The sequence below is a fragment of the Monodon monoceros genome, unplaced genomic scaffold (assembly GCF_005190385.1).
Source record: "Monodon monoceros isolate NGI ecotype Baffin Bay Population unplaced genomic scaffold, NGI_Narwhal_1 Super_Scaffold_5, whole genome shotgun sequence".
Taxonomy (NCBI): domain Eukaryota; kingdom Metazoa; phylum Chordata; class Mammalia; order Artiodactyla; family Monodontidae; genus Monodon; species Monodon monoceros.
Window position 1 is genome coordinate 32,804,481 of NW_021703782.1, and position 19,215 is coordinate 32,823,695.

Sequence of the window (19,215 nt, forward strand, 5' to 3'; positions counted from 1 at the left end):
GAGTGAGTCCCCTCAGATCACAGCCTGTCCAGGCCTTTGGCGCTGTAGTATTTATGTAACCAAGTATGTGAGATAGGGCGGCTGTGTACCTTGAACTTGTGACAGGGTGTGTTGGTGTGCGAACACGAATGTTTGTATGTGGATGCCGGGCACTGAGTAAGGGTGTGGGGACCCCCCTCCCCCGACTTGTGAGGCTGGGAGGGGCCCTGCTCCGGAGTTCGGTGGTGGTGGACTCCTCACTCTCCTTTGCACGATTTCCAGCAGCACTCCAGCGCCCTCTCCCCCCCACCCCCGAATCTGGCTGTATGGAGGGTGGGAGACACCTGTTGGGGGGCTGGAAGCGGCAGAGCCCACCGGGGCCTCTCTCCCTGCGCCCCCGCCCGCCCTGCCCCTCGCGGGTCCCGCCCCCGCGGCCGCAGCCGGCAGAGCAGCGAGTGAGCGCCCCGCGGCCGGAGGAGCGCGCGACTGCAGGAGCGCACGGCAGGGGCCCCGCACAGGGAACCGAGCTGAGACAGGGCCCGCCCGACAGGCGGGCTGAGCGGAGAGAGCGCCGTGGAGACGCCGGGGGCAGCGGGCCGCGCCAGGCTGGTGAGTGTGGCCGCGGGGAGCCAGAGAGCGGGCGTGGAGACGCTGCTGTCCCCGTCCCCGTCCCCGTCCCCGTCTCTACCCCCGGCATCCTCTGTTCCCTCTCCTCCTCGGTTCTGGTCCTCTGCGTCTCTGCCCCGTCTCTCCGTCTGTTTTCCCTGTCTCTGTCCCTCTCTATTTACTGTCTTGCCCGGTCTCTATTTCTAATCTCTTTCTTCTGTCTCTGTCTCCTGCTGCGTCGGTCTTTGCCTGTTCTCTCTCAACCCCGGCCTCAGTATTTGTCTCCCTCTGCCTCTGTCTGTCTGTCAGTCTCCCTGGACTGCTTGTCACTCAGGTCTTTGATATTTATCTCTTGCTCCTCTATCTCTCTTACCTTCCCGGTCTCTCTACCGGATATCTCTATCAATCTCATCTCTCCCCGTCTCTGTCTCTCCATTCTTGTCTCTGTCTGATATTTCTGTCACCCTCCACCTTGGTCCCTCTCAGTCTCTTGTCTCTCGCCATCTCTCATTTCTATCCCCATATCTCCCTGTCATTGTCTCTCTCCCTCTCTGTTGGATCTCTTTCTTCTCCATCTCTCTCTGTTTCTTGGTCCCTGTCACCTTCTTTGATCTGCTCAGTCTCTACCTGTCCTCGGTCAACGTCTGTTTCTGTCTCTTTGGGTCTGGTCTCTGTCTCTCCTGCTCTTTTTACCTCTCCGTCCACCTCTGAGAAAGCTGTCTTTCTGTCTTTTTCCTTATGGCCCCCCTGCACTTCCCTGAATCCATAACCACCTCCCCTTGTGTTGGGGGCTTTGGGGGAGCAGGTGCAACACGCATAATTCTCTCCTCCACAGGCAGCCCTTTCCTCAGGGCAGCGCCTGGTGCCAGCTGGCCCACCAGTGGGGGGACTGCGCCTGGAAGCTGTAATGGAGGCCCTGCAGAGACAGCAGGCAGCCCGACTGGCCCAGGGGGTGGGGCCTTTGGCCCCTCCACGCCTACCACCACCACCGCCGCGGCCTTCCTTTCCTGGATCCCGGACCCTGCAGGCCCCTGACGGGGGCTTGGGGGAGGTTGGAGCTGAGGAAGAGGAGGATGCCCAAGAGGATGAGGAAGGAGAGGAAGCTGGCACAGAAGAGGAGGCAGCCAAGGAGAGCCACCCAGGGACCCAGGGCACCAGCTCACCTTCCAGCCAGCCCCCTGGACCTCATCCCCATGAGTGGACCTATGAGGAGCAGTTCAAGCAGGTAGGACCCTCTCAGTGTCAGGCCCTCCCCCTTCCTACTCTCTGGGCAAAAGCAGAGCAAGGTGATCAGTAGCCCCCCCACCCCACCCCACTGCGCTCTGCAGGATGGAAAGACAGAGACATAGAGACCTGGAGAGAGACAGTGGGAAGACTGAAGGCTAGACGGGGACTGGGAGGGAGAGACAGACATGCTGAGACATGGAAAGAAGTGCGTAGGCACACACCGTGAGGTGCAGGAGACGCCCAGAAACATGGAGGCTGACAGACTGGAGGCTCTTGGTGAAGCTGGAAGGGAAAGTGGGAGGGGTGCAGGAGCCTTCAAGGATTCTGAGGGAGGGGGATCTGGGGGTCCCAGTGCCAGCACTACCATACCTTCTCACACATCAAGTCACAAGGTCATATTCCAGTGACCAGTGGGGGTGTCCTGGGCTGTCTACTTCTGTCTTGGAAGTGGAATGGAGGTTGCCGCTCCTTTGGCAAGCTGATACCCACTTCATCTCTTCCTTGTCACATTCTCCCCACCCATGTCCTCTCCCCGGCCTGAGTTCTATGGGTGGCAGTTCCCAGCCTGTGATGGCCACTACAGCCGCAGTGTGACTAAAGGGCTCCTGTACAGCTGGGAATGATAAGACCTTACTCACAGGGCCTTAATTTGAGGTTCTTCATCCCTGCGGAACCCACCTGGATGTTATTCGAAGGCACTACTCTAGGCTGTCATTAAGAAGATGTTATGCAGGGCTGAGATTCTAGGTGTGCTATTCTGGTGGTGTTACTCGTAGGGTGTTGGTTTTGGGTATTTTCCAGAAGTGTTCATCTATGCTTAGACTCTGTGGTGTTAGTGTAAAACTGATAGTGTTACTCGGGGCTCTGTTACTCTGGAGATGTGACTCTAGCGACTGTTTCTCCTGGGTGTAATTCTGGGGATTATTACTTGGAGACTGTGTGTGTTTTTTGTGGGTATCCATTTAAGACGTAGGGCTCAGTTCTTGTGGGAGTGTAGATCTAAAGGTGCATCTTTGGGGTTTGTTACTCATGGGTGTTTTTTTGCTCTGAGAGTTCTTATTGGCAGGTGGAGTGTTACCTATGGGTGTTATACAGGGACTGTCACTCTGGGTAAAAGACTCTGTTACTTTAGGGATTGTCCCTCCTGGGGGGTATTTGAGAGCTGATACTGGAAGTAGAGCTCCAGGTGACTGAGAATAGGTGGGATAACCCCTGGACCTTTCAAGTCCTGACCCTACAGATCCTGGGTGGTTCAGGGCCATTGCCTCTGTGGGGCAGCTTCTGTAGTGCAGGAAGCTGTTCCTGGAAGATATGTGGGCTGAGGGGCCCAAGGTTTCCATCCAGGAGCTTTTCTGAGCATCCACCCTGCCTGAGGGATGGGTTAGAGGCATCTCTGCCCCTCATCCCCACCCCTGGCACACAAACATGTGAACAGCAAGAAGCCCTTGCGGGTATGAATGAGTGAATGAGTGGCTCAGATATATCTGTCGGTTTCCTCAATGTGGAACACAGCACCAGCCTGACTTCCTCCAAGGGGCTCTGGAAGGCAGGCTAAGCCTCCGTAGCTTTCTCTCTTCCCCTACTCCCCAGATGGGTGGTTTGAGCTGCCCAGGGCACCACTGGCCAGTAGAGGGGTCTCTGTGTATCAGGAAAAAAAGTGCCCACACCTGCCCCCAGGGGAGAGAACCCAATGCTCTCTCAGGAAGTCTACATTTCAGAACTTACTTACCCCTTCAGCTGGGGATCCTTAATCTGGGGGTTGGAGTCCAAAGGGTCCCGGGGTGGGGTGGGGGCTGGGTAGCAGAGCTGGAAAATGACCTCAGTTTTTCCCCAGCTGTACGAGCTCGATGCAGACCCCAAGAGGAAAGAATTTCTGGATGACCTGTTTAGCTTCATGCAGAAGAGGGGTGAGTGGGTTGATGCAAGGGAAGGACCCCCACTTACCAGGCTTGAGGAAGGGAAACCCCAGGGTTTAGTCCTCAGTTTGGGTCCTCTTTGCAGAGGCCTGGGCTTGGCAGCATGTATCCTTTGGGCCCTCAATAACGTCTTTAACCTCTGACCCTGCTCCCCTTCTCCACCCAGGGATTAATTAGTGGCCAGCCCACTGGCAGGTTAATGAGTGTGGGATCACTTGGGAGGGTGGGAGGGGGAACTGGTAGGAGGCTGGCCTGGGGTTGGGGGGGTTCCCAGAATTGGGGGAGTGGGATTGGAATGCCTTGGTCCTCTTCCAGCCTTGTCTCTCCTCAGTTCCCCCTTGCTTCAGGCAGGAAACACCCAAGGTGTTCTGCATCAGGAAGGACTGGAATTAGACTGAAGGGAGGACTTCTCAAGGGGTAGGCAGGGGCTGTGGAGGAGAAGGAATTCCTTTCCAGGAATCTCAGAGCCAGAAGTGAATGCAAGAAGGGTCCAGGAGGGGATCAGGCTGGGCGGCAGTCCGTCACTTAGGCTTCTCCGCAGATTCATGGGTCGGAAGACTGACTCATTATATCTCTCTACAAAGCTAATTAACTCACTCCACGAGTGCGGCCTGATAAGCTGCTAATTAACTGGCTTCACTGCCCCCCTCCCTTAGTGCAGCTGCTGGCCAAAGTCCCTCAGGCCCCCACCGCAGGCCCAGAACCCCTTTCGGGTCCCTTCCTAACCAGGAACCCTCCGTGGGGCTCCAGGTCCTTTGGCTCCCCAGAAAGGCCCGGTCATTCTGGTCCCAACGTCCCCTCCCTGCCCCTTCCTCCTGGTCTCCCCTGCACTGGGGGGTGGGGTAGGGTGGTCTCAGCAGATCCTAGCGCCCCCTTCCTCCCAGCTCTGCCTCCCTCAGGTCCCTGCCTTCCTCTGCTCCCTGTGCGGGGAGAGGGGATCCCGCGGGACCGATAATTTCCCCCCATTAATCAGGCCGCAGCTAATTGTTCGGGTCCAAAGGCGGCAGCGGAAGGGGACGGGATCGGTAAGGAATTAACTGGGGCCCATCGCTCAGCGCAGACAGGCCCCTTTGTCAGGGCTGGCCGGCGGGGGCGGCGGGGACTGCGGAGTCGGCGAGCCGAGGCGGGGGTTGCTTCTTCTCCCATCCACCATCCTCCCGCCTCTGGCAGCCACCCCGGGCCGCTGCTTAGGGGAGTCTGGCTCTTCAGCACAGTCAGGAAGTCCTTCCTATGGTCTACCCCAGAGGTCGGCAAACTAAAGCCTGCGGGCCAAATGTAACAGCCCATGAGAAAAGAATGTTTTTCACATTTTTAAATAGTGAAAAAAATTAAAAGACGAATAACATTTCTGGACGTGTGAAATGCGAATTTCAGAGTCTGTAAATAAAGTTTTATTGGAACAGAGCCGCGTTCATTCCTTTAAATATCCTCTATAGCTGCTTTCAGGCTGCAGTTGCAGAGTGGATTAGTTCTGACAGACTGTTTGGCCTGCAAAGCCTAAAACATTTACCATCTATCTGGCCCTTTACAGAAGAAGTTTGCCAACCCCTGGTCTAGCCTCCCACCCTTCCTGCTACAATGGAGGCCTTGGGGGCTCTGTGGGCTCTGCCTGCAATCCCACCTCCCCATCCCTCCCTGTTCCCCTCCTTTCTTGACGGTCCCGCCCTGTACCTGGGGCTCACCCAGGCAGGTCCAGGCAGCCGACTCCTCGAGTCCCTGGGGATGCCCGCAGACAGGGTCTCAGTCTTAGTGTCCTGACACTCTGCCAACCCCCCGACCAGGGACGCCAGTGAACCGTGTGCCCATCATGGCGAAGCAGGTGCTGGACCTGTACGCGCTGTTTCGCCTGGTGACGGCCAAGGGCGGTCTGGTGGAAGTCATCAACCGCAAGGTGTGGCGGGAGGTAACGCGCGGCCTCAGCTTGCCCACCACCATCACGTCGGCCGCCTTCACTCTACGCACCCAGTGAGGCCAAGCGAGCGCGCGCGAGCGGTGGGAGCAAGGCGCGGGAGCGGGGGTGGGGCGCGGGGCGCGGAGGGCCCCGGGGGTTCGTGTCCGGGGGTGGGGCTTGATCGGCTGGGCCCAGCCTCCCACCCCACCCCGTCCGCCCGTAGGTACATGAAGTATCTGTACCCGTACGAGTGCGAGACGCGGGCGCTCAGCTCCCCGGGGGAGCTCCAGGCCGCCATCGACAGCAACCGGCGGGAAGGCCGTCGTCAAGCTTACACCAACACCCCACTCTTCGGCTTGGCGGGGCAGTCCCCTTGGGGCACTCTTGGCCCCGCCTCGGGTTCCGGGCCCGCCCCTCCCGCGCCCACGCCCGGCCCCCGCACTGCTCAGGGCTCCGCCTCCGGCCTGCCGGCGCACGCCTGCGCGCAGCTGAGCCCGAGCCCCATTAAGAAAGGTGTGAGGGCAGAGCGGCTGAACTTTGAGGGTCTCTGAGACCTAGGGGGAGGCTGAGATATAGGGAACATTAAAACGTGGAAACTCTGAGGTCTGGGAGCATCGAAGTATGGGGACAGTAAGGACTGACGGGGCACTGAGGTTTGGTGCATGCTCAGGTTTAGGGGTCCTGATGTTTGGGGTCAATGAAGCCTTGGGAGCTCTGGGATATGGGTTACTGCGGTGTGGGCCTGAAGCTCAGGAAAAGGTACTTTATCCAGAGCAGCTTCATTCAACACCAGGGCTCCTATTTGCATGTGGTTTATGCCTCCTGTTTTTCCTGGCTTATTTAACAACCGAAAGCAAGGAAATCCCCCAAATTGTCTGGGACAGACCTAGTCAGATATATTGGCCTTTTGGGGCTCTCCAGCTTCAGAGCCTCTATTCGGAGACTGGATGGGAGGGGAGATTGAACTTGGTGCTTGAGCTTGGATGACCTCCCTTGGTCCCAGGCCTGTGGGGAGAACCAGATGCAGAGACAGGGTTGGTTGGGTCAGGGGAGCTAAATGACCTGTTTTTTCAGAGGAGAGCAGAATTCCAACCCCTCGACTGGCGCTGCCTGTGGGCCTAGCCTTTGGACCTGCACGTGAGAAGGTGGCACCAGAGGAGCCCCCAGAGAAGAGGGCTGTGCTGATGGGGCCCATGGACCCACCTCGACACGGCGCACCCCCCAGTTTCCTGCCCCGTGGCAAGGTTCCCTTGAGGGGTGAGGAGGGGCTTGTTGCTGAGAGGGCTTAGGGCCTGTGCAATGAGGGAGGACAGACCCATCACCCCATAGGCATTGGAGGTGGGGCAGATAGATCCCTCAGTAGACAACTCTGTGATTACAGGTGTGTGGCGGAATTGGAATGGGGGCTCTCTATAGGGATGGAGGGGGGAGCTTGTAAGTCTGAAGTCTGATTCCCCAAAATGTGACTCCCCTGCCCCCTCCTGGACAGAAGAGCAGTTGGATGGGCCTCTCAATCTGGCAGGCAGTGGTATCAGCAGTATCAACATGGCCCTAGAGATCAACGGGGTGGTCTACACTGGTATGGGTACTGCAGGCTGTCTATACTGGCATGAGGTCAGGGGTATTTACACTGGCATGGGGATTTTAGACTTTTTCTACTAGCATGAGGTTCAGAGATATCCAAACTTGCATGGGTAACATGGGATTCAGGGGATTGCTACACTGGCATGGATTAAAGGGGGTGTCTACATGGCATGGGATCCAAGGCATGACCTCTCTGGCATGAATACCATGGGATGTCTTGTCATGGGCCTATGTATCAGTGTAAATATTTCTTGTTTACTTGTTGGAGGGTATCTGTATTGGCACAGGAGTCTCTAACTGACTCAAGGGGCTTTTCGTCATTGGTTATGGCAGGGCTCTGTGTGTGGTGTTCTAGCAATCAGGACACTGACTTTTTTTTTTCCCTCTTCTGTTTCTTTGCCTCGCCTTTTTCTGCTTGTGTTTTCCCTCTACCATCTCCTCACCCCTTTGCCAGGCGTCCTCTTTGCCCGTTGCCAGCCCGTGCCAGCTTCCCAGGGCCCAGCCAACTCTGCACCCCCACCCCTGATGGGGCCCCCTTCCAGCGCCTCACCCTGAGACCTCACACCTGAAATTGAGAGTCCCAACCCCATTGCTGAGGGGGGAGGAGACACCCCTCCAACCCATTCTTCCAAGGTGCCCATTCTAGGACCTGGGAATGGCCACTCCCCCCCTCAACCATGCCATGTGGACTTGAAGCCAAAGAGATTTCTTCTGATGTTACATCTACCTCATTGCAGAAGGAGGGCATCTCCTCCCTGGCCAACTCCAGCAGCATCTACCAAAGAGTTCTTCCCCCGGTAACCCCCATCATCTCCTCATATGCTCCCTTGTGTCAATATCATCTCTAGGACTCCACCTCTTCGAGTCAGACCTGCTTCTCTTCAGGAGCCAGGTGAAGGGTTGAGTTGGGGTGTTGTGAAGATGTCCCTCAGGTCATATCTGGATAATAAAGCTGCGGTCCCTCCCTCTCCAGTGCCTCCTTTCCTTCTTGTTTGGGCCTGTGGGTCGGGGAGGAATTATGTGGTATGCACAGGCTGTGTTGGGCCAGGGGTTCTCAGAGAAGACAGAATAGCAAAGGCCATGAGTAGGAGAGCTCAGTCTCATGAATCAGACTGCCTGAGTTCAAATCCCGATTCTGCCACTACAATGTTGAGTGTCCTTGGCACGACACTTAATCGCTTGAACCTTAGAAGACTCCAACTTGAACCTTAGGAAGACTCACGGGGCTTCCTACTATTCTATGGGAATGGACCAATCTTAGAATAATGGGTATATTTATATGTGCAACCTCGGAGAATGGGGTAGGGAAACCTCTTTGGTACCCTGGAATTTGGTACCCTGGAATAAAGGCAAAGGTTGTTTTGATGAGCAGGGCCTGGAAGTTAAGGTAGGGCCTGACGGGTGGCCGTCGCCTAGGTTACAAGACAGCTTTTGACAACTCTCGTCGGCCCTGCCTGCCGCTTCCGGCATCGAAGGGCTGAATCTTGGCATCACTTCCTGTATGCAGGGGAGCCCATCCACTCGGATTGGCTCGCCTTCTCTATTTGGACGGACGTCCCGCCCTCTGGCTGTGCCTGGCTGAGGCGTAGCGGCGGGAGCTATGGCGGCTGTCACAGATGTGCAGCGGCTACAGGCCCGTGTGGAGGAGCTGGAGCGCTGGGTGTACGGGCCGGGCGGGTCTCGCGGCTCGCGGAAGGTGAGCTATCTGGGGTCCAATGGTCCCTCTCTGGGGCAAAGCAACAGCCGTCTACTGGCCTGGTCCTTGAGATGGATGCTACCGCTCCAGAGTCCCGTTGCCCGCAGCCCGACCTTTGAAATAACAAAGGTTCGAGACCTCCCGGAGCATATCGGGCCCTCGGAGTCCATTCCCACGGAGGGCACTGTGAGTCTGAGGTGGGCTTACTGTGGAGACTCCGCCTTTGCCCTCGCGGGGTAGTTGGGGAGACCTGACACACTCGAGAAACTGACTAATCAGAGTTTCAGTAAGAGCTGAAGCCCGGAAGGGCCGTTGTGGAGCCCTGCGTAATTGCTAAGTGAATTGTGTAAAGAGAGGTCCATAGGACCCCAAAAGAGGCAGACCGGAGGTGGATAAAGAAGGCTCCAGGGGGTTAGAGGTGTGGTCTGGGAGGGCCGGGATTAGGAGGGGAAGGGATTGGGTACTGAGTGTTCAGATATGGACTGGCACTCCTTCCCACCAGTGACTGAATTTTGACAACTGTGCAGCTCAGTTTCCCTTCCATCCCCTTTTTAACTATGGAAAGACTTTTCACTGAAGGTGGAGTGTCAGGCACACCCTGGAGTTGAGTGCCTCAGAGGTAATGATGTCTGTTTGTACACTTCTTGTGGAATTAGTTGTCACTAACAGATTGTGTCCCATGTGAGAACTGACTTCTCAGAACATTCTCTCCCTTTCACATCTATGACGCAAATCCTCCTGATTTTCCTCCTACGTCTCTGGCTGCTTCTACGCAGTCTTATTTGCCTTCCCATATATTTGACCCTTGAATATTGTCATTCCTTACCCTCTAACCTAAAACCTGTGTGATATCATACACTTCCATAGCCTCTCCCTCTATTCAACCCTTTAATATTGGAATTCCTCATCCTCTACCCTTAAAGCCTAGGTAGGTTCAGCCAAGAGGAGGAATCAGGGAATAGATAGTATATGCTAGTGCCCCATAAACTCTAAAGTAGTTCATCACCTCCCCAGTCACAATTGAAACTCCCCAAGGAGTACATGATTATCTCCCCCTTCACACTGAGGATTCCCGGAAGGTAGGGTTGAATCTCTTTTAATACTAGAGAAGGGGACGATAGCTGGGACAAGGAGGTTTGGGAGTCTGAGGGAATGAGGGTTCTTTATCTCTTCCAAGACTTGAGCCAAGTGGTAAATCATGGAATTAACTTCCACTCCCCCAATAGGTGGCCGATGGCCTGGTCAAGGTGCAGGTGGCTTTGGGGAACATCGCCAGCAAGAGGGAGAGGGTGAAGATTCTGTACAAAAAGAGTAAGTGCTTCCATGAGGTGTCTGCCTGTTCTCCTTCCCAAGCCTGTGCTTCCTGGTTCCCTGCCCAGGCTCTTCAGCCTAGTAGGTCACTGGAGTTGCCCTTTGGGGATAGCAGGTGAAGACGTTGCCCTGGTGAAATGGTGAATTGGGGTGTGCTTTCTACTTTGTGGTTAAACCCCAAGCCCATGGCAATGTCCTAAGTTATGGGATAAGAGCTCTGCCTGAAAGGTCCCCTGGGGGAAGGAGGGACGAGGGTATGGAATTTCCACAGGCAAGGTTCAGAGGCAGGAAAGAAATCAGGCACTGAGAGCCCCAGTCTTGGCTCAACCAGCCCTTTTTGATTATTGTCAGAGCTAGCAACCTGTTCAGGAACTAGAAATCAGATAAAGCTCTGGCATGTCTTGGTGGCACTGAGGGGCAAGGTGCCTTCCAGCCTTGAGGATAGATCAGTGGGAATGCTGAGGGCCCCAGGGTTTTAAAGTTTGAGGCTGGCCAGCAGGTGATCAGAGGGTAGAGACAGGGAAGTGGGGATAGGGGACCTGGTGGAGGCCTGGTGTGGATGCTGAGGGTGTCAGCTCCTCACTCAAGGGTCTCCCCAAGGCTGACACCTCCCCTAATATCCTTCACAAGACTGATCCCCACTCCCCAACCTTATTCCATTTTCCATCTTGCTACTTTTCTAGTTGAAGACCTGATCAAATACCTGGATCCTGAGTACATTGACCGCATTGCCATACCTGATGCCTCTAAGCTGCAGTTCATCTTAGCAGGTAGTGCTGGACAGTATGTGCATATGCATCTGGGGATGTGGATTGTGGGGGAAGTTGGGCACAGAGATAGCTTCCCTGCCGGCCCTCTCCTGGATACAGCCCTGGAAGCTGCTTTCTGGAATCTGGCCTGGTTCTGGACTGAGGCTGGAGGTGGTCCTCTAGTAGGCACTGGGTACAGTATACTTCAGAGCCAGCGGCAGACCATGATGCCAGCCACAGTGGAAGCTACTCCGGTGTTCTATCTATGGCCTGCCTCTAGGATTTTCCTTCGGAACCTTCCTTACTTCTGCTCAGTAGACATAGGAGCTTCTAAGAAAGGGTAGGGGCAGAGAGCATTGCATTTGGGAGAGGTGAGGTTATAGGCATGAGTTTCAACATCTTTCTTTCATGTGAGAAAGCGCTGGGATTTCAGAATTCTAGGCAGGAACTATTGTCTTAGCAATGTCTGCTTATCAGTTAGTTAGCCACTCCACGAGGTATGGTTTGCCAAGCACCTGTGTTTGTTTATGCATTCAAAAGTGATCATCTACTGTGATCCAGACTATCCTAGGTGTGAGGTATACAATGGCGAACCAGAACATACCTGAGCCACTGCTGTGGCTTAGACACCAAGTTCAGGAGGTCTTCTCCTGCTCCGATTATTATTTTCTTTAATTAATTAATTTATTTATTTTTGGCTGCGTTGGGTTTTCATTGCTGCGCGTGCACTTTCTCTAGTTGCGGTGGCTTCTCTTGTTGCGGAGCATTGGCTCTAGGCACACGGGCTTCAATAGTTGTGGCACGCAGGCTCAGTAGTTGTGGTGCATGGGCTTAGTTGCTCTGCGGCATGGCCTCCCAGACCAGGGCTCGAACCCGTGTCCCCTGAATTGGCAAGCGGATCCTTAACCACTGCGCTACCAGGGAGGTCCCTCCTGCACTGATTCTTAAGTCCAGCCTCTCCATGCCTCCCTGTCGCCACTGCCTCAGTGTTCACCCCTTGTACATGAATAGTTGCAGTCTCCTAAGTCCTCTTCTTGACCCTAGTCTTCCCCTTCTTGCATGTGGTTCAGTATCGTCTTCCCAAAACACATTTCCAACATGCCGCTTTGTTTAGTTTGGAACCTCAGTGTGTGTTTGTCTCTCTCCCTATTAGGATAAATTCCTAATTCCTTAGCATGCCATTCCAAGCCTTCTATAGACTGCCAGATCTACCCTCCCATCTAGCTGTTTCCTGTGCTCTCCTTGCTCCAGTTCAGCCAAATGAATTCTTTTTCCTCGACTAATTGACAAGCATTCTTGCCTCCAAATGTTTGACATAACAGTCCTCCCTTCTTGAATGCCCTTCCCACTCTGCAGCCACTGAAACCCCCTGTGCACAGGGTCATTCCAGTCCTGCTTTCCTCACTGGACTGTCCTGTTAGTGTCCCAGCTCTCCAGGAACTTGTAATTGTCTGTGCCTCTCAGATCCACTGAGCAGAACCTGCCTGGTAGTTTTCCACGTCTCCTCTTTCAGACCTTCCCAGGAGCCCTTGCACGTGGGTACCCAAGTCTGAAGTACTTTGTTTCCTGTGGCCTAGGAGGGGCTCTGGGCTTGTTGATAGCAAGCTAGAGGAAGGGGCCTCAGAGTTAAAACTTGGAGAAAGGTAGGATTTGGAGGAACTTAGAGGCTCCTTGGGCTCAAGATAGGTCAGACCAGAGGCATCCAAGAGAGGTGGAGACAGATTGGGGTAATGTGCACATAGCGAAGGGGGCAGTGGGCAGACTAGCTGCCCCAAGCTCCAGGCTCAGCCATCTCATCGGCCCCTTGCATGGGAGTGGCTGTGCCCAGGCTCGCCTCACTGCCACTGCCTTTTCTGTTTATGCCTCAGAGGAGCAGTTTATCCTCTCCCAGGTTGCGCTTCTGGAGCAGGTGGAGGCTTTGGTGCCCATGCTGGACAGCACTCATATCAAAGGTACCTCTCTGGGGCTGCAGCTCCACTACTCTACTTGGGGAGGTGGGTGGATGGGCAGGACTTCCCTGGGCTCAGGCTAGCTCTGCTCCTTGTCTTTATCTCACCTTGGGGGTACCAGACACCTGCACTGGGATTAAAATTTCCAGGGCAGAGAGCTCAGCTTCAGAATGTCAGGCAGTTTGGCACCAAGGACATGCATGTAAGGCCAGCGACCTCCAACTCTGGGATTCCTTCTGTCTTCTACCCCACCCCTCAGCATCTGTCCTTCAGGGTGCTGCAGAGCCCAGATTTTACTGTAAGAGTTCCTGCCAGGTGTGTCAATGTGTGTGAATTCTTCCTGCCGCACTGCCTAGTGCAGTCCCTAGGCCTGGGTTTTGACAAGGAGACAGTGACTTTAATTGAATCCAGATAGCCATCTTGTCTGTCTCTAGAGGTATTTTTCCCAGCTCCCCCTCCCTACCCCTGATCAGCTTCCTGCTGAGCATCTGACACCCTTAAGCTGTGGGCCCAGCATGGTGGCTGAGGCTCTGGGTGTTGGATTCCAGGTGGCCAGCTTAGGGACCTGGCATTCATCCTCAGTCCACCTGCAGGCTCCCTGTTCCCTAGGCCCGGCAGACCTGGTCCCACTGGGCTGAGAGCAAAGGAACAGATCCCATGATAATCAAAGCTTCCTTTACTTGGCCCTGCTCACAGCCCTGGGGTGGGTGTATGGGGCAACTCTGGGAACCCCAGGGTTTTGTCTTCTTCTAGGGGCCTGCATCTTCCCCTCCCCTTTTGGGTCCTAGAGTAAGACTGAGGTGGGCAGGGAGTCCCACCACCACGTCCAGAAGCAGTGGTCGATGAAGCTGGCGTTTGTTTAGCTTCTCCACTCAATACTCTAATCCTACCGAAGACCTAATAGACTATTGAGCAGTCCCGGGGGAAGGCACAAGCATCACTAGGCAGTGTGCGTTGTGTTTTACAGCCGTTCCTGAGCATGCCGCCCGCCTGCAGCGCTTGGCCCAGATCCACATCCAGCAGCAGGTATGGGAGGGGAGAGGCCTGGAGGGGAAAGTAGAGGTGGTGAGGCTCCTAGTCCCCACCCCTGCCTCCTGGGGAAGCAGCCTCAGGCCTCCCTGATGTCAGCTTCAGGGGGAATTTAGGGTTTATCCTTTGTCTTCCATCTGCCTTCCAGAAGGGAAGGGATTTGCCTACGGTCACATCCAGGTCTCCTGCCTCCCAGAGTAGGGCTACCCGGAGGTATCAGATTGATGTTGGGAGGTACCCATGAATTCCTGGGGATGATGTGTCCTTAACTATGGTAGAAGAGCTGTTTTTTCACTATTCCCAGGTCCTAGTGTAAAGATCAAGGAGGGTTCAGAAATAGGGGACAGGGAGAAGGAGGCATATTCTAGCAGGAGTATTTGCTTAAATGTGTGGTTCACCCCCCGCCCCCCTTCTATCAGCCTTAGGACTGCAGTTAGGCTACCCACACTGGAGCCTGAAAGTGCCTCTTTAGAAATTTGCTCCTTTTGGCACTGGGGTTAAACATTACCTTTTCTAGGCTCTATGGGGAGCTAGGGTCCCTGATGAGGTGGGCAGTGGGAAGCGGGGGCTTTGTCCAACTCCTTTCTCTGCCACACCTTGGCTCCACAGGACCAGTGTGTGGAGATCACTGAGGAGTCCAAGGCTCTCCTAGAGGAATACAACAAGACTGTATCCTTTCTGCTCAGCCAGGCCCCTGAGGAGTGCTATCCGGAGCCCTGTCCTTTTATTCCATTTCTAGCTCTGTTTCTCATCCCATCCCAACCAGCCTGCCTATCCCCCTGCTCCCCGACACTTTAGGCAGATGCAAACCTCTCCACTCCCTCTCTCAGATGCCCGTTCTCACCTTGACCTGCGACCAGACAATGCTTCTCTCCAAGCAGTTCGTGCAGTGGGATGAGCTACTTTGCCAGTTAGAGGCTGCCAAGCAAGTGAAGCCAGCAGAGGAGTGATGGCTGCTTCCCATCCTAGGGTGGGCCAGGGCAGCCAGGCTCCAGGCCCTATGCCAACCTGCCCTTGTAACAGGACAGAGCAGAGGCAGCTCTGTATTTATTGGATTCACAGCCTACCAGTCTGCACTCGGGTGGGGCTCTGGGGTCAGAGGTCTGGCTACTTGAGATTTGCTATTTGCACCCCCTCCCCTCATCAGCATCCTGTTCCAAAGACAATAAACTGTACAGATCACTGGAGGTGTGTGTTAGCTTCCCGGTGTTGTATGGGTATGGTGGTGGGGATGAGGTTGATAGGCCAGAGTTGTTGGCCTTCCTCCTAGTTGGACTGAGAGCTATACTCGTCCTAGTCTGGCTTTCCGGGAGAGGTAAAGCTCTCAGGATGAATGCTCTCATTTGCTTGATGTGAGTGGAACATTCCTTTATGTATCCATTTATCCCGCATTTACCAAGTACACTCTAAATGTCAGATGCCATACCAGGTGGGGAGGACACAGGTAGGGTCCACCTGATTCCTACCCTGTACAGGCTAGCTGAGGAGACAGTCAAGGAAAAGGGGAGGGACAGGTGGCACCAGGCTTCTTTGGGGGCACAGAAGAAAAAGGAATGTGGGAAGCAGCCCTGGAGGGTGACATGCAGGGTTTTGAGAGCCAAGGGAGCAGCATGTGCAATGCAGAGGGGAGCCTTTAAGTTTCTCTCTTGGGAGCCTACTTGATGCTATTAGCCGAGAAGGGGAGACTAAAAGAGGTTTGGATGCAGGGGGCTTTGGGGGGGGTGGGCCGTGGCGGGCGGTGGTACGGTTGGAAAGGAGAGCATCTTAAAGAGCAGAGAAACTGATGGTCCCTCACTCCACCAAGTGTTTGCTGCCCCCTTGTGGTCTCAGGGACTGCTGTGGCTCCAGGCCCCTTTCCATCTGGCCTGCCCACCAGCCCACCAGCCCACCAGCAGGGTCTCACCGGCATCTCAAATTCAGCACGTCTGAAACTGGGAGTCATCCTAGACTCTTCCCTCCTTCTTCGTCCGAACAGTCGTCAAATCTACCTCCTGGTATCTTCCAACTTAATCTACTTTTCCCCATTCCCACTGTTTCTCTGGTTCATTCTTTCAACAAATGATGTATAACAAATATTTGAGCACTTATTATACGCGGAGCAACGTACGAATCTCCGTGGACATGCCCCCGGGACTTTGCGGGCAGGAGTCACCAGCGGTTGCGGCCCGCCCCCGCCTGTGCTGCAGCCACAGTGCGCTGTGCACACGAACTGGTTTGACTTGCGCCTGATGAAAAACCCCCGTAGTTCGCCAGTGCCCACAGGGTGAGGTCCAAGCTCAGAACTCGCTGGCCAAGGCTTTCGCCCCCGCAGCAGAGGCCACTTCAAACGGCAAACAGCACCTCTTGCTCTTGTCCAAAGTGAAAGCCGCTGTTCCGCCTTTGCTGCTTCGGTGTGCTCAACGGGTAACGCCCTCCCTGTTATCTTCTAAGGGCCAAATCCTCCGCATCCTTCGGACGCGGGACTCCTCCGACGGCCGCTCCTCTCCTCCGCAGGGCTCTCTCCGCCCCAATAGGAGTGCTCCTTGCCCGGGGCTGAACAGCTGAGACAGCCCGAGCGCTCCGAGTCCCCGCGTCCTGGCCCAGCTCACTCTCCGGCGTCCCCCCACCTCTCGGTTTGCGGGCGGAGGCGCCGGGGTCCCCGCCCCTCAGGCCCCGCCCCGTCCGGCGTGCGCGGCCGCGCGGCCTCGGCGCGCTCCCGGGAGGCGCCATCTTGGCTTCGGATCGAGCTTGAGGAGTGTTTGGATGCGGTGGTGAGAGCAGGAGCCCAGTGGGGTGGGGGCTCCTGGAGGTACGGGGAGGAGAGGGGAGGTCGGCTGCTGGGCCGCTGCGGCCTGCCGGGCACTGAGGGCGGCCCGTGGCGGTGGGGACCGCCGAGCCCGGCCGCCGGCGAACTCGACGCCAGGGTTAGCTCGAGCAGCCCTCGGCGTCAAGCCCCTGTTCCCGAGTGTCTGAGTGACCTGGGTTAGGGGGATCGACCCTGGGAATCTCCGGGTGAGGGGTGCTCGGCCCTGTCCTAAGGGTCCCGGAGTGGGGGAGGGGGTCACTTCTGTTTTTGAGGAGCTTTTGGATGAGGGCTCTTGGCTCTGTGTCGGCGAGCTTGTGGCGCAGGGGTTTGGCCCTGTCCTCTGGGGGCACGAAGTGGGGGCCTTGTCCCTGTCACCGCTTGGAGCGCCCAGGGTGAGGAACACTCAGCCTTGTTCTCAGGGAGTCTTGGGTGAGGGCCCGGGCCCTGTCCCCGGGAGCCCCAGATGAGGGAAGTTCATTCCCAGTGCTAGGAAGCTTGGGATGAGGGGGCTTGGCCAGCGTTTGGGGAATTTGGTCCTGTCGCAGGGACTCCGGGGTCGGGGGAGGGTTATGGCCGTGTCCAGAGGAATGGGGTACAGCCCCCTCCCAGGGTGAGGCAGGCGTGGCCCCCTGTCCTGGGGATGAGGGCATATGGTCCTGTTTCTGGGAAATCTGGGATGAGGAGTGGGCCCACGTCCTAGAGAGCCGGGGTGGGGGGTGGCCCAGGGCACCCTGCCTAGCATTCCTCTGACACTTCCCTGCAGTGGGCATCAAGATTCAGACACGACAGCAGCCGGATGGAGCACTACCGGAAGGCTGGCTCTGTGGAACTCCCAGCACCTTCCCCGATGCCCCAGCTGCCGCCTGATACCCTGGAGATGCGGGTCCGAGACGGCAGCAAAATCCGCAACCTGCTGGGCCTGGCGCTGGGGCGGTTGGAGGGCGGCAGTGCTCGGCATGTGGTGTTCTCAGGTTCTGGCCGGGCAGCAGGCAAGGCTGTCAGCTGTGCTGAGATTGTCAAACGGCGGGTACCAGGCCTGCACCAGCTTACCAAGCTGCGCTTCCTGCAGACCGAGGACAGCTGGGTGCCAACCTCACCCGACACAGGCCTAGATCCCCTCACGGTACGCCGCCATGTGCCTGCGGTATGGGTACTGCTCAGCCGAGATCCACTGGACCCCAATGAGTGTGGCTACCAGCCCCCGGGGGCACCCCCTGGCTTGGGCCCCACACCTACCTCCAGCTCTGGCCCCCGACCCCGAAGAAGGGCTCGAGACACCCGGTTTTGAAGACCTGTTGGCAAGCTGTTCTCCAGGCCTGAATGTCTAGGATGGCTGGGCCTTCTTTGAGAAGCCTCTGTAACTGCTCAACACCCCCAACAAGACTTGAGTCTACAGAAGTGGGCCTCCCTGTCCTGCTTCCACTTCCCTCTGGCTTGTGGAAAGGGACTGCTATGAAGAGTGACAGGTGTGGTGTCTCTGCTGGGTTCTGGATTGCCTTCTACCTACAGTGCCTCTGACCTACCTTCTGACAGAGGTCCAAGGAGTGGGTTAGGAAATAAAGGTTCTGCCCATTCGTCTGATGAGCCTCTGCTTGGCCTGCTGTGTGGAGGTGGGATTAAGGGAGTGGGAGTCCCTGCTCTTGACCCCCAGGAGCTCACAGGCTAGAGACAGGAAGGGTAGGCTCAGGTTGGTGCTGGGAGGATATAGAGTCGATAAGAAGCCTCAGGCAGTAACCTGACTGTGTCTAGACCCCTGGGTGGCTGGCTGCTTCCTGTTTTGGGCTGGTTTAAGGACTCTGCCAGGTCATTTTTCTCCATGTGCAGCATGTACCTCATTTTATTGCACATTGCAGGTGCTGCATTTTTTACAGAGTGAATGTTTGTGGCAAGCCTGCATTGAACAAGTCTGTCGGTGCCATTTTTACAGCAGCGTTTGCTCATTTCGTATCTCTGTCACATTTCAGTAATTCTCACAATATTTCAAACTTTTTCATTATTATTATATTTGTTATAGTGACCTATGATCAGTGATCTTTGATGTTACTACTGTAACGCACTGAAGGCTCAGATGATGGTTTGCATTTTCTAGCAATAAAATATTTCTAAATTGAGGTATGTACATTGTTTTTTTAGACATAATGCTATCACACTCTTAATAGACTACAGTGTAGTGTAAACATAACTTTTGTAAGCACTGGGAAACCACAAAAAATTCATGTGACTCGCTTTATTGAGATCTTCATTTTATTGAGGTGGTCTGGAAGTGAACCCAAAATATCTCTGAAGTATGCCTGTATTATAGTATAGTGGTTAAAATCATGGTCTTGGGCACCAGGCTGCCTTTATTTAAATCCTGGTTCTGCCACTCACTAGCAAGTTACTGCTCTGTGCCTTAGTGTTCTCATCCATGAAACAAGATACAGTGCTTACCTCACAGGCTTGTTAGGAGGATTAAATGTAGGAATATACATATGATTCTTAGATACCACCTGG

The 19,215-nt window shown here is 55.3% G+C and overlaps 3 protein-coding genes across 9 annotated transcripts; all 3 read left to right on the top strand.

The window, feature by feature from the left end:
* The first annotated feature begins 386 nt into the window (after positions 1-386).
* Positions 387-8,171, top strand: ARID3C (AT-rich interaction domain 3C). 4 transcript variants are annotated; one of them, XM_029202354.1, is made up of 7 exons: positions 387-588; positions 1,421-1,810; positions 3,647-3,719; positions 5,510-5,693; positions 5,843-6,132; positions 6,694-6,876; positions 7,658-8,171. In XM_029202354.1, exons 2-7 carry the CDS (start codon positions 1,493-1,495, stop codon positions 7,756-7,758), a joined length of 1,149 nt encoding a protein of 382 aa, XP_029058187.1. In that variant the 5' UTR covers positions 387-588; positions 1,421-1,492; the 3' UTR covers positions 7,759-8,171. The 4 variants fall into 4 exon arrangements, 3 of the variants coding, with proteins under 3 accessions (XP_029058187.1, XP_029058189.1, XP_029058188.1); XR_003790742.1 differs by lacking the exon at positions 387-588 and having other exon boundaries at positions 1,430-1,810; positions 7,658-7,836; positions 7,941-8,171; XM_029202356.1 differs by lacking the exon at positions 387-588 and adding an exon at positions 7,109-7,198 and having other exon boundaries at positions 1,430-1,810.
* A 574-nt stretch (positions 8,172-8,745) lies between these two features.
* DCTN3 (dynactin subunit 3) lies at positions 8,746-15,122 on the top strand. Of its 3 annotated transcripts, none has more exons than XM_029201419.1 (7): positions 8,746-8,899; positions 10,126-10,210; positions 10,894-10,980; positions 12,828-12,911; positions 13,876-13,934; positions 14,547-14,606; positions 14,798-15,122. In XM_029201419.1, exons 1-7 carry the CDS (start codon positions 8,804-8,806, stop codon positions 14,885-14,887), a joined length of 561 nt encoding a protein of 186 aa, XP_029057252.1. In that variant the 5' UTR covers positions 8,746-8,803; the 3' UTR covers positions 14,888-15,122. The 3 variants fall into 3 exon arrangements, with proteins under 3 accessions (XP_029057252.1, XP_029057250.1, XP_029057251.1); XM_029201418.1 differs by lacking the exon at positions 8,746-8,899 and adding an exon at positions 8,939-9,085 and having other exon boundaries at positions 14,798-15,119; XM_029201417.1 differs by having other exon boundaries at positions 14,547-15,122.
* A 1,493-nt stretch (positions 15,123-16,615) lies between these two features.
* On the top strand, positions 16,616-18,827 carry RPP25L (ribonuclease P/MRP subunit p25 like). Of its 2 annotated transcripts, none has more exons than XM_029201441.1 (2): positions 16,616-16,687; positions 17,486-18,827. In XM_029201441.1, the coding sequence occupies exon 2, from the start codon at positions 17,519-17,521 to the stop codon at positions 18,008-18,010; it is 492 nt and encodes a 163-aa protein (XP_029057274.1). In that variant the 5' UTR covers positions 16,616-16,687; positions 17,486-17,518; the 3' UTR covers positions 18,011-18,827. The 2 variants fall into 2 exon arrangements, with proteins under 2 accessions (XP_029057274.1, XP_029057273.1); XM_029201440.1 differs by lacking the exon at positions 16,616-16,687 and adding an exon at positions 16,726-17,114.
* The last annotated feature ends 388 nt before the right edge of the window (positions 18,828-19,215 follow it).

Excerpts from the sequence above, each read along its gene's own strand:
- ARID3C (XM_029202356.1), top strand. The coding sequence starts at position 1,493 with ATGGAGGCCCTGCAGAGACAGCAGGCAGCCCGACTGGCCCAGGGGGTG. Across the intron at positions 6,133-6,693 it reads CCCGAGCCCCATTAAGAAAG|AGGAGAGCAGAATTCCAACC; the intron begins GTGTGAGGGCAG and ends CTGTTTTTTCAG. Across the intron at positions 6,877-7,108 it reads TGGCAAGGTTCCCTTGAGGG|AAGAGCAGTTGGATGGGCCT; the intron begins GTGAGGAGGGGC and ends CCTCCTGGACAG.
- DCTN3 (XM_029201417.1), top strand. The coding sequence starts at position 8,804 with ATGGCGGCTGTCACAGATGTGCAGCGGCTACAGGCCCGTGTGGAGGAG. Across the intron at positions 10,981-12,827 it reads GCTGCAGTTCATCTTAGCAG|AGGAGCAGTTTATCCTCTCC; the intron begins GTAGTGCTGGAC and ends TTTATGCCTCAG. Across the intron at positions 12,912-13,875 it reads GGACAGCACTCATATCAAAG|CCGTTCCTGAGCATGCCGCC; the intron begins GTACCTCTCTGG and ends TGTGTTTTACAG.
- RPP25L (XM_029201441.1), top strand. The coding sequence starts at position 17,519 with ATGGAGCACTACCGGAAGGCTGGCTCTGTGGAACTCCCAGCACCTTCC.